This window comes from Podarcis bocagei (assembly GCF_964188305.1).
Source record: "Podarcis bocagei genome assembly, chromosome: 6".
Lineage (NCBI taxonomy): Eukaryota > Metazoa > Chordata > Lepidosauria > Squamata > Lacertidae > Podarcis > Podarcis bocagei.
In genome coordinates this window covers 65009900-65023516 of record NC_138130.1, presented here as the reverse complement: position 1 = coordinate 65023516, position 13617 = coordinate 65009900, and the positions used below count along the sequence as shown (strand labels likewise).

The following is a 13617-nucleotide window of genomic DNA, read 5'->3' as shown; positions in this document are numbered from 1 at the left end:
GCTGGCAAAAGGGACTAGTGGATCACTATCTCCCTGGGTTTCCCCATGCATGCTTGGTCATCGGAATGGGAAAGGTGGTGAATAGATAAGGTGTTCTATGGGTCAGGCCTCAATAGGTTCAGTCTGTCGTTATGCATGTGGAAGGCTTGACTGCCCCTCCCTGTGCCACTGTGTTTGTAATTGCAAGGCTGTGATAACCAGGCCAACTGATGAGTATGTGAGGCCCGTAGGTATGATAACATGCTTTTCTCATCCACTCTCCACCGAAGGGTGTTTCCCACATCATGAACTTCATAGCTGATGAAGAAGGCAGGCTGTCTTCGAAAAGATTAACTCATAGCTTTCATAGGAGGAGTAGAGAGGGACACCTCTGTTTTATCCAGCCTTCCTCCAGCCCCTTCTTTCTGGGCTCATTCCTGACGCAGGGCAAGGAGACAGAGGTGCTGTTATGCCATTTCCCACCACCTCCACCTTAAACACAAAAACACACACCAAACCTGACAGTCCCTACTCACTATGGATTTTCCTAGATTGCCAACTCACTGTGGCAGCCCAGAGCAAAACTGGCAATACTCCTGACTGGAGAAAGGACAACTTTGGGCCTGATTCAGTCTATGAGGTGAAGATGATCAGAGTCTAACAGAGAAGAATGAGAACTTTCAGGAAGGATTATCCTTGCCCTCTCTCGGCATAAGTTATTTGCCCCAAGGACTTAATGAGACCATGAAGACCTTGGAACTGGACCCCCTATCTCAGTGGCAGCCACATCACAAGGCTCCACCAACTGGGGTAGGGGGAACCCCAAGGATCTTCCTATATAACAGACCTCCTTATTTCATTGTGCCATACCCACAGTTTCTCACTGATATTCTCCACCTCTGGAAAGACCCAGGGAGACCAAGAGTCACTGTACGTGTTAGCTAATAAACTCATGGATTCTCTCAAAAAAAATATTTTCAGTGTTGTCATGAGGCCTCTTTCTTTTTTAATAGCACTCCAAACATTGTCATGGTTCTTGCCTCTCTTCTATGAACTCATGCCCCTTTACCAGAGGTGCATTCTGGTTTTGAGAATCTCTCTGAGAGAAGCAGAAAACTGGACTGGGCAGTATAATTCATGGTAGAATGTTGCCAGGGTAATGGCATCTGCGGAGTTGGGGTTGGTCTACAATTGGTAAAGTTCCACTTCTGGTCAAAATAGCACCTCAGAAGGATGCAAATAACAAGTGGGTATCACAGTCATTTTGTTCCAAGGGTCCCCCCCCCCCTGCAATTCCTCACCAGCCTGATTGACCATTATGAGGCCTCTTGTCCTCCAGCCAACACCTGTCATGGCTAAACTCATGCTGCCACAACTGGGGCTAGATTACCTCAGACAGATGAGTTCTGCACACTGTATATCATAGTTGCACCCTCAACTTCAAGTCTGTCTCCCAAAACAGATACTTTACATTCTTGGTATCTTTAGAATGGAGACACAAAAATCAGCCATGGAGACCAAGGGAGTTTTGTGGCCTTGGTTTTGTTCATGGAAGCTTATCTCCAAGTCTTGATTTACCTGTGCCACAGAAGCTTCCTGAGGTCTGAGGAGAGATGGTTTCAATACTGATTTGGGCTCTTGTAGTTTCTATGAGTATTCATCAAAATCACAATACACATCTCTGAACCCAAGGAATTCATCTACCCCCTTGCTTTGGATGGCCTTTTAGTGAGATCCCTGCTCAAAGGCAGAAGTGAATGTGAGCACCCCCCCCCCACCTGCTTAGAGAACCATGGCTTTGTGATAGTTTTCTCTACCTGATACAGAGTTTAGGCATCATCCTGGATATGTTCTAGAAGAGAATCTTCTGTTACAGGAAGAGATGAGCAATTTCCTTTGGAAGTCAGCAAGCACTTTCAGTGAAATCTCCAACAGTCTTGAGTCTTGTCCAACTACAAGTTTACATTATAGGAGCCATCAGCATGGTATCTTGAACATGGTTCCTTGACAGGCCTTTGCAGTGGCTCCTTCAGCACCTGTAGCAGATTGTCTGCAGCACCCACATGCAGATCAACATTTCTCATGTTACATCATTCTCTCTTCAGTGGTGGCTGAAGCCCTTGTATCTTGGCAGAGGGATGTGGCGACCCTGTGGACCCTGCTGGTTAGCTACCTGGGCTGATGCTACTACCTTTGTACAGCACTATAATATAGATAAGTTCATCTCAGTTAGATGAGAAGGTTCTTAAGCAGCTATGATGAAGTTTCTAGAGCTACACTTATTGGACATCCTTTACTGTTTGCTCCACTTGACTGTTATCTGAAAAAAGACAGTTGGAGTGAAGTGCTCTTTTGGTCATCAGAGAGAACAGATGGTCATGCCTGCTTGGAGTTGGACCTGAAATTATGATGTGGGTGCAGCATATCACATTTGTGTGTTAACCCTCCACACTTTAGTTAAGAACTCTTTTTGAACTCTACAGCATTGACAGCACAGAATACTTGCCAATATCAGTAATCATCCCTAAATCTTTATCTATATATCATGATGATTTTTGTCAGGAGCCACTGGGGCTAAAACCTGGAACCTGCAGATCTAACTGGTGATGAACCAATGGCTGTAGACTAGTGTTTCATCCAGCCAGAGGAACACATTTCAAGGAAGTATATTATTCTCCCTGAGCTGGTAGGGCCATAAAAGCTTCTGGCTAAATCTTGGATTTTGCCTGTGCAACGATCTGCTTCGATATGACTGCCTGATATTCTTGGCTCTCCTTTGCATGCTTCCCTGTGCTGCATTGATCTCAGTCCCATTCCCATATACTTGTGCCTCCTTCTCCCCAATATATGCCCATGTCCCAGTATTATGACCATGTAGCTTGATAATGACTTGGAAACTGTATAAAGGTGTAAAGGTCGCTAGTCGTGTTCCCAAACAAAAACAACTTCACACACTCCTAGGGATGCATTCACTTCATGCTTTGTCATGTCCATCTGATCCCCTCCAGCTGTTTTTGACTACAACTCCCTTAAGCCCCAACTAGCATGAGATGATGGGAGTTGTAGTCCAAAACGTCTGCAGGAGATCAGATTGGCAAGGGATGGTACAAGGCAGCAAGCCCTCTCAGTGGGGATTGTGTCATCTCCTTTATGTGCTATCTCAAGTCATAGGCTAGCGGTTGATTCGGAGTATGTAGAGATACTAAACTGCAAATTGGCCAAGAGAGGTCTGCAAGGGGGCTCTTGAATTGTTTAGTATGTAAATGCTCAATTCAGAGAGGTTCTGTATCTGTCCTGCTTACTATGCCAACCTGGTGCTCCTATAACTGACCCTTAACATTGGAATGTCTAAATCCTAGTTTAAGGAATGAGAAGGCACATTTATAGCCTCCCACCATTAGGACTACAAGCGAAGGAGGCAGCAGGGCTGAATATGCTAGCTCCATCCCCCAGCACGATTTCTGACACCTTCCAGCTCCTAGGGGGTCTATTTTTGCTCATATTAGAATGCTGGAAAATGAGCTCTAAACCATGTGGAGAGCTTCCATGAGTGCAGGAGGTTCCCCGCTTCACCCCTCCTGAATGGGAAGTTGACGGGAACAGGAGACCCGAGACAGAGCTAACATGTTTATCCCTCTTGCCTCCCTGATGAAGCTTTATCTTGGTTAACTTCATTTCTTCCAACAGGGGTGCTGTGGGAGCCTGCCCAAGGGTGAATAACAGATCATATGTGCAAGATTTCTTATCAGGGTATTGCCTCCTCTGTTACTTCTGACACCCAACCTGAAACTTGTAATTTAACTGCACATATTAAAAGCAGCTGGAAGTTCAGCCAAGGAAGATCCTGAGAGGGAGTGACATGGATGATACCTGGTATGTACACATAAATCACCACCTTTGATTACATCAGCAACATGTTTGTTTGACTGCTTTATATGGTATACAATAAATCCTTACTATATAAACAAAGATTTACAAAATTTTAGTAGTTACACAAAAGACGGGGATCTTTATATGCCACATCATAAGGGCCGCATCAGTAGTGGTGTATCACATGCAGTTTATCCAAAATAGTTCTTCAGTATGGAACGCACAGGGAAACACAGCAGTTTTCAGCTGGGAGCAGATCATCCATATATTTGCCAATACAACTTCATCACAAAATTCATGAATTGCTTTTTTAAAAAATGTATTGAATGAATAGACACTTCAGTAATGTCCAACCGATAACTAAAATTGAAATTTTATTTTTTTTTCTTTAATAATACTCAGACATTTCTCTGACAAGACTTTAATGAAAGATGAAGTGCAAATGGGAACCCTGTAGAATGTTTATAAAAATTGTACATGACATTTTTTTAAGCGCCACTAAGTACACATTGAATACTCTGTAAGTATATAGGCATAGCAACATGCAAGTGTCATGTACCTAATGTTACAATATGCATTTTGTTCACTTAAAATTATGAAAAAGGAGTAGACAAAAAACAAAAGAAAACTGTGCTTCCATTATCAGTGCAACATGCTTAGTTCTCCTGGGACTGGAGTAAGTGTTGAAGCGTCAGAAACATTGCCATGGTTTCAGGTGTTGGTGTCAATCACACCATAGTTCTCAACCCATTTTAGCCACCTTGCAGTTAAGCTACTCACCTGGGGCTAGGCACAGTTGTGGCTTTTAGTGAGTTTTTTACCAGGTCCTTTTATTCAGGCAGCCCTGGAAGACACAGAGACACAAAACACATTGTGGGCTCATAATTTTTGCGTTTGTATCCTTAAGTCTGTGTTAAAATGGTCAAGTCTGCAATCCTAAAATGATAAAATTTGGATCAACCAAATAGGAAATCTGTGAGACTACTTCAGTGAAATAGTTGGAAAATTGGAAGAATATAATATTTTCCTGAATGCACTCATATTTACGCAAGCAAATCCTTTCCTGTGTAAAAAATGAGTATAAAGAAGGAAGAAACAATTATAGGAGTCTTTGAACATCCTCGTTTTTGGTGAAATTATAAAGTGCATTTTGGATTTAAAAGGCTGGAAAGTAATATAGTGCATAGATCGACTTCTTTGTTTAAAATGAATGTTGCTTTCTTACTGTCTTCCCTAGGGAATGTATAACCACTAACAGAACGTGGGAACCCACTGAATTTGTACCTATACTGTTTCAAGATAAAGCAAACCTTTGGCATGACTATATATATATATATATATATATATATATATATATATATATACACACATGCATGAAAGTGTGCAATGTATAGAAAATATAATTTTAATATGCATTTACATATTATTGCCAAAAGCTCAGGTACTGGTGGAAAATATATTTTCATATAATATGGTTGGAATATCAACATTTCTAAGCAGGATCAGTATTTGTGTTTCATATTAATTGGTGCATTATTTTTACAAACACTTTTAATTTAAACCACACTTAATTTTTTGGGGGGGAAGCCTGCATTAATGCAAAGCATAGACATAAATATTGTGCTGAGGTAAAAGGACACGACCTTAAGTAAGAGAGATTTCTCTTAGTCCTGAATCCATGTGAAGATGCCTCTTAGTTGGTGTTTGCTAGTCTACTTTTTTCTGTACATGAAATCTTCATCAGAAAAGTTTGCTTCTTTGCTTTATGGCAAATTTAAAGGATCATGAAAAATATATTCTTTATTTGCCTTGGAACCAGAACAATGTGTAGCGTAGGGATTTTTATGCTTTCTGCATCTGCCGTGTAAGAGAACTCTATGTGAAAACTTGTTTCACTGTGTAGATTACTTTACACTGCACTGGAATGTCAGTGTTTATTGTTTACTGCACTTTTTCCTTCCTTTCTGTGTTCTGTGGATTTTGTTTTGGGAACAGGGCTGACATTTGGAAAGAATAAGCAGGCGTTTTCTTGTCTGTCTCAAGATTTAAAAAAAGTGCCATGCCTGTCAGAGAAAAATAATTAATTATAATCTCTGTGATAGTGCTTTATCATTTCAATTACTTATAAATGAACTTCACCAATTCTTGCTGTCTAAACAGCCTGCCTGGCAATCCTTGCTTCATGAGTAGATAATCACCTATGGCCTTGTAAAAATATTAAGATGAAAGAATATTAGTTGAATCGGCTAGAACCAAAATGCTTTCATCCACTCTGTTTGGCTCCTGCCAAACAGAGTGGATGAAAGCATTTTGGTTCTAGCCGATTCACCTAGAAAGCCACTGGAGTTTTTACCTCTGAATAAGAGCTTACCTATGTTAACTTAAGTGCTTAAAACATTATTAGATATTTGCTCATTTACATTTCTTCTTTCTCCAGAAAAGCAAAGAAGGATTTTGAAAGGGGTTTAAGAGAAAGGAACTGAACTAAGCTATTAGCTCATGCTGTCAGATGGATATATAATGAAACTATTTTGGAGTTTTAGAACAATTATATTGGGGTAGGGGACTCAAACTGAAATCAAATGTATTGCTGACAGGTAAGTGATAAATTAATTGTCTGAAGTCCAGTTTAAGAATGACTTCAAGAGACTTGAAAGGAAGAAATTTATATACCATAACCAGGGAAGAGACATGAAAATGAAGCAAATACTGATCTTTTAAGTCAATAAATGAAACTTAAATACCTCTATTGTTAAAAAGTGATTGAGCCCCGTTTAAGTTAGATGTAACAAGCAAAGCTGATGAGTTTAAGGGTACAAATAAATCCAGCATAGATAAAATTTCAGGAAGCTCCTCACATCATCTTGGTTTATTCTCCTTCTTTGTGACAAGAGCAAAGAGATTATTTGGACAATAAAAATTAGTTCCTTAAAGACCCTGAGAAAACGTTTGCAATGTTTTTGCTTATTACAGCTATCAGTACTTGCTTTTTTCTGTTTTTGTTTTATATCTTTTGTTATGTAAATACTGTTATTATATTTTAAGGTGTGTGTGTGTGTGTGTGTGTATATATATATATATATATATATATATATATATATATATATATATAGATGGAAAGACTTCATTCTCAAGTAATCTGATAATTTATTTCTATACCATACTTGTCAGGGCTCACATAAAGTACAGGTTATGTTCATTATCAAGCAGAATGTGAAAACGTCTCTGGAAGATGCAACTAGCAGCAAAGGAACATAGTTTTGACAAGAAGAGACTCCCATAAATGTCAGTGTCATGGTTGTGGTGTAGATTCACACTAGAGGTGTGCAGATTGTCCCCCATGTTTTTATATATCCATTGGGAAATCCATTGAGTGTCATTGATTTTTTAAAAAAACATTTTCAAACAGATGCACATTATATCAGTGCGTGTGCATTTATTAGCTGTGGGTGAGAGTGTACATTTCAGCTCAAATAGAAATGCACATCCTGTTGAGATTAACTGATGTGATCTCCAATGAATATTTGCACAATCTGATGTACCTTCATCATCTCTGTTTTGTTCTCTGCCTAGTTTGCCCAAGTGTTTGAGCATCAAACTGCTAATTATATTTTTGTCTGATGGAAAATTTAATTTTAAAAAGAAAAAAATTCACCAATATCTGTACTGAAAATTGAATCTGGTGGTTTAACACAACATTGTCAATCTGTGCTAAATATCGACATTAATAGACAGCAAGTAATGTAATGAAGACCATTGTGAAATCATTAGACTAGTCAAAAGCAATACCTATGTGTATATGCAACGATGTGTAAGACTTTACCTTGCTCATGTGTAGATGTGGAGTCAAGGTTTAAAAGGGCAGAAAACTGTGGATGATTAGAGCAGCTCAAGGACATGATAGAAGGGGCAGTTTTTTTAACCCCCAAAACAAAACAGGTTCATTAGCTGGAGGGCAGAATCTAAACAACAAAAGGGGTCCATGTAAGTACATTTATTATGGGAACTAGTTAAAATTGCACAACTGAAAGTGGAATGAATGGCTTGGCCAATAATGATAGTGCTTCGCAGAGAAGGAAAGCTATAGTTGGAGAGGCTCAGGAGCTTTGCAGTGTTCAATTTAACAATATTTCTTGTGTCTGTGATTGTTCTGTGTTATCTCACTACTTTCAATGCATTGCTTTTGGAAGGGTATGATGGAAAAAATGACGAGATGAAAAGGATCAATGATATAAAATTTCATGTTTGGAAAAAAGTTAACTTTATCATTAAAGGCATCCTCCGTGGTTTGATGGAAGCATTTTGTACTCACAATGTAAGATTACCTGACGTTATTGGGAAATAAATAGCAGAAATTCCAGGTGAGGTGCTTCAGTGAAATAGGGGTCAGGAGAATGCAGTTCTCTCTGTGGCTCTCTTTCCATTGCTCAAGCTAAAAATACCAGGGCAAATGGCAATACTTTTCAACATCTTAGCATGCAAGGCTCCCTCAAGGAAGATAAAAAGAGCAACCTTGTACTGTTGGGCTAGAAATAGATTACTGAGCAATGTTCCCAGACAGAGTGCTGGCAGCAGAGCTATTAGCAGAATTGAAGTCTTTGCCCCAAAGGTGTTTGGAAGGAGCCCCATGGGACCCATAGAAGAAGACAAGAGACAAAATAGAGTGGTAGTTGGGTTTCAAGGAAAATACGGCTTACAATAAATTAAATATTATTTGGAAGTGGCTGGGAATATACACATATTTAAAGACAAATGGTCACTATGCGTTTTTATAGACCATTCTTGAATCTGCAAACCCATCTCCTTTCTTGTAAAATAATCAAAATGCATATTATAAATACATGGTTTTCCAATATCCATACAGAGAAAGTACAAGATACTTACATGTGAGTACACTGTAGTCACCTATATTTTTGCATAGTTTTTAGTGTGTACTTTGTGCCACTTAACCCAAAGTATTACTCGGGTTATTTCTGTTTAAAACAGCTTGTTTACAGAACATTTGAGTAGCTTTTTTTTTGTATTTGGTATGTTCATTAAAAAAAAAATAGCAGTTCTAATGAATGAGAAGCTAAGATCCTTGGAGGAATCAAGGAAGGTTTTGGAGAACATTGTAGTGCGCCCATGACAATTCTTTTTAACTCCATATTTTAAAGTTTATCAGAATTACCTTAGCTCAACAGAGAGGTAAAGTTATGTTATCCTTTTGGTAACACTTTATAATAAGTGGCACTAAATTACACTATAACTGATGTTACATGGAAGCACATGTAACCACACGGTCAAGATCAAAATACCTAATGTACATTTGCGTACATGGTAACTCCAGTGCTTTTACAATCATAAATTAAATAACCTCCTGTCCTTTCTTGTCACTGAGAGATGCTTATAGGTAGGTAGATAATCCTACATCATGAAGAACATATTCAAAAAGTCCACTTTGCTGGTTTATATAGGGAAAAAACCAACTGTTTTCCTCCTGTATCTTTTATAGGAGGAATCTCAGCACACGATGATCTGCCTTCCATAAATGTGAACAAAATGGTAGGTGTTCCTGGTTCATTTCTGAGCCTCGTATCGTATATATTTCTTAAACTGCTTCTTGGATTTGCTAATAACATCTAAGAATGAAAGAAGATGCACCCATATACTGTTAGATGCCACATTCTATTATTTAATAATAATAATAATATTAATAATGATAGCAAAATAAAATAACTAATATTAAAGAGAAAATTGGCAATAACTTGATAACCTTTGACTGATGATGAGAACTGTCATGTTCCACATTTTCCTTAGTTGTTCCCATGGGGCTTTCATCATTCATGCCTGTCAGTTACTGTAAATTAAGCAATAATTTCTATTGACCTTTGGTGTCTTGCTCCCAGTGTATTCATCTAAACCAGGGGTTCTCAAACTAGGATCAAATGTATATGAACAGAAAAACCTTATCAGATAATATGACTAGAAATCGGGCATATCTGTAAATCCTATGAATGTGTGTTGCTCTTGTGGCCTTATTCACCAATACTGGATGCCCGACTTATGGAAAAGGTAATCTTCTACCCCTTTATATAGCTGACAACTATAAGCTGGAGGTCAGCTGGAGGTCAGCCAAGAAGAAAAAATGATACCATGAAACCAGTCACCTCCCAGCCATTTACACCAAACTACGACCACCTTGAGAGCAATGATGTGATCCTCCCCCCAGCTCTTTGCTCTGGTTGGCTTCTCCTTGCTTTCCTCCAATCTCTATTGGTCAAAAAGGCACTGAATAGGGAGCAGAATTAATTGGGATCTGCTCAGGTGTTAGTGCAAAATCCACACAGATCCACGGATACTGGTGCAAAGAATCTTTGTGGCAGCACTGCCAGAATTATAGCTCAGTGTATAAGAGATTTTATATTGGATTGTTGAACCCCGTTGAATTACAAACTGTGTAATAAAATTATATTAAGAAAATGTATCGGTATCTGTATTATTACACTCTGGTACAATATTGCTAGTACTTGTGCTAAAGTCAAAGACAGGGCTAGGACTTTATATTAAAACTATGTCTAGCTTATGGAATGTTTATTTTGTTAGAGAATAGATAGTCACTATTCTGTTTCAAAAGTCCCCCTTTTCTCTCAAAGAAAAAGTTTGAGAACCTCTGATTTAACTGGATGAATGCAGATGATTGAAAGTGATGACAGGCCCAAATTATCCTCTTACTTAACATTGCATGATGTACTTCCATGTTCCTTTTTGGCCTGTTGTAAAATACATCTCAAGGTGCAAGGTAGAATATATATTCTAAAAATTGACTGCAACAGAGTGCACAAGAAAAAGTTAACAGTCCAATTCCTATCTACTATTGCAAAGTTCCACTGCTTTCCTTTTGCTACACTGACAAGACACTTTGGGATGGTTACATCTAAAGATGCCCCAATGCTTGAAAAAATTCACTTCACAGTGACGAAGAGGTGGGTCATGTAAGCAGCATTTCTATATCATTTAAGCAAAATGGAATTTATAAAGAATGTAAAGATGTGCAAATACAGCACTAATTGACATGTGACTTTAGTAAACATAATCCTAATGCAGCAAGGCATTTAAGCACAGTTAAGTTCTTTGCTGGCCTTGCCATTAGTTCCATAAATCAGTTTCTGAAGGTACAGCTAACTGCTGTGACAAACACCTTTTCTTCCCAGTAGTAGCAAGCTTAATTCCTTTTGCCAGTATTGTTTTAAAAAATGTACTCTTTGAACAACTTGACTATGTTGTAAACCTATACTAGTATCAATGTGTCTAGTAGCTCCTACCTGAATCTCTCAAACTACCATACTAGATTAGCATATTATTGCATTTTTCCCCCACAGATGATCTGGAGTGAACGGTAAAAACAAGCATGCAATCACATCAATGCAGACGTATTTCTTTAAAATGTCATACTGTATATGATTTATTATGTTAACACTCAACCACATCATATTATTTATGTTCTGTATACTTTGAAAAAGTGCTGCTTGATTGATGGTCTCTCTTTTTCTCTCTCATAGAAATTAACAAGGTAAATGTTCTTTTTCCAACAAAAACAATTTAAAAACTACTATTGTCCTTAAAAGGTGTATACTCTTCTGATAAATAATCTGACACAACACCTTTGATTTCCATTTACTGTGACACATGATGTCATATTCAAATGCTACCCTCCCTCCTCCCCTCTCCCCCCACGCAAAAAATAAATCCCAGGAGATAATCCTTTACAATAGGCCATTATGCTTTTAGACTTCACCAGTAATAGCATCCATATAGAAATCTTATTTATTTTATTTTAAGGTGCAGCACTTAGGAGATGAACAGCAATCACTACTGATTTTGAATCTTCTGACATGGGACCAGTAAGCGCATCTGGTGATGTTTCACGTTTTTTCTGGAAGAGGAATCGAGCCAATCAGCTTATTTTATGGTAGATTTAGAATTTGTGACTATCTTTTAAAGATGTCATTTTGCCCCACATTTTGAGAACAATCTCAAAAAGAGGTCTTTACTGTGGAGCTAAAAGCATGGCAGATATTCTCTATCATTCACCGTGACATAAGTTTGTACCTCACAAAATGCATAGACAGGAATTTAATATAAAGAATTAGTCCATTTACCGTATACACAAAACATAGAGCTTTTTGTTGTAACACTTTGTTGTTTGTGTTTTGGCAAATCCAACATTGATAAGCAGCTCTGGAACTGCCAAATTATATATTGAAAATTTTAGCAACTTAATCATTAATCATTAATGTGGTTGGAATTTAAAACCTGAGGCTGTGCACTGGTTGTTAGCTTAAAACTACCTTTCCATATAACATTGTGCTTCCATTGTATAACAAAGAAAAAAAAAACCTGGAACTAGAAAAGTTTGCTGCTGAACAGTGCTAGGACATACAGACAAAAGTACTAATACATGTTATCTACTCAGAATATTAATTTAAGTCATATCTAAAGGGATATAATGGACATTAGAAAATGCTTACTTGTGACTGACTTACCTACAGCCCCAAAAGTTAAATATGTATCAAATAATGTTTAATTGGATTTATTATATGCACTATATACAGATACTAAAATGCCTTGCAATTGTGCCCCATGAACATGTCCAATTTGAGAAGGCAGGTGAGCCCACATGAATCAAATAAATTAAATTAAAACCAGAAATTACAGAAATAGATAACGGAAGTCTTTATGATCCTAACTGCAGTAAAAGAGCGGGACAAACATTTTCAAAATGGAGCTACATCATCCATCTCTGTGGATTCTGTATAGACAAACGGCATGATGTGGTTACCACCCAGACGTTGCTTTAGTACCAATGTGCCATTAAAATAAAAGGTCTGTTCATACCCCTTTGCTATCATTTGCAAACACACAAGAAATTATACTAGAATGCTTTCAGTTGGTGTTTCCTAGGGCATAATGTTTCAAAACTAGGCTGCTTTTTGAATTATAGACATATATAAAACATTCTTTGTAAACCTCTAATCTTACTTGTAATGTTTTATGTAAGTACATTGAGGTCCTCACCTTCAGAACAATTGTTATGAAAATGGCCTGGTGCAATCCCGGTAAGGACCATGATAAAATAAAACCAAAAAGAAATGCTATATAACATTTTGCTTTTAAAAAATGTAGAAAAACTGAACAGATGATGATTAAAGTTGTTAAGGCTGTATATTCAAGCACTGTATGTTAAGAGAGCAATGGATATGATGATTAGGCAATAAGAAATGTCCTGCATTATGAATGGTACCATAATTAAAGGAAAAGAAATGCTGTCCATGGCTGATTGTTGGTATAAACTGGCTACTGAAAGCATTTGCGTACATTAATAAAGGTAGCAAAACATGATGGGGGGAAATTAATTCTGAAAGATGAGAGCCAATTTTCTCCAGCAGTCAGCCTGGTGAGTAATACTCAGAGAACCTAAGTCTGCATCTATATGAAATATTCCTTCTTCTCTTCTGCATTGACTTGGCTGCCTTCTGCATTGATAATGGCTGTATCCGCATCAGGTGCATCTTCAGCTCCTTTAGCTTCATTTGTTAAATATGTTCCTGCGGGAAACAATGTGATTAAAAGAAAAGTGTTAGGGGCTTTGATACTTTTCCAATGCGGTTCTCTAATGGATCCTGGTGAGGTTCAGGATGTATGTCATTGCACTACTGTAGAATGAACTTTTACAGCACACATGATATTCCATTTTGGGAAAGAAGCGATTGTGACCCATGGCCTTTC

General features: G+C 38.0%; 1 protein-coding gene and 1 long non-coding RNA gene across 6 annotated transcripts in view; one reads left to right on the top strand and one right to left on the bottom strand.

The window, feature by feature from the left end:
• Positions 1 to 11799, top strand: part of LOC308590048 — a 34068-nt gene extending 22269 nt beyond the window's left edge. For both annotated transcript variants that reach the window (XR_014009632.1, XR_014009633.1), the window contains 3 exons: positions 3667 to 3852; positions 9344 to 9393; positions 11671 to 11799. This is a non-coding gene — a long non-coding RNA (uncharacterized lncRNA). The remainder of the gene's footprint in view (positions 1 to 3666; positions 3853 to 9343; positions 9394 to 11670) is intronic.
• The window catches only part of CADM2 (cell adhesion molecule 2), a 368300-nt gene continuing 365947 nt past the window's right edge, over positions 11265 to 13617 (bottom strand). For all 4 annotated transcript variants that reach the window (XM_081199662.1, XM_081199664.1, XM_081199665.1 and 1 more), the window contains one exon: positions 11265 to 13436. In XM_081199662.1, coding sequence (XP_081055788.1) covers positions 13318 to 13436 — 119 coding nt within the window. In that variant the 3' untranslated portion in view covers positions 11265 to 13317. The remainder of the gene's footprint in view (positions 13437 to 13617) is intronic.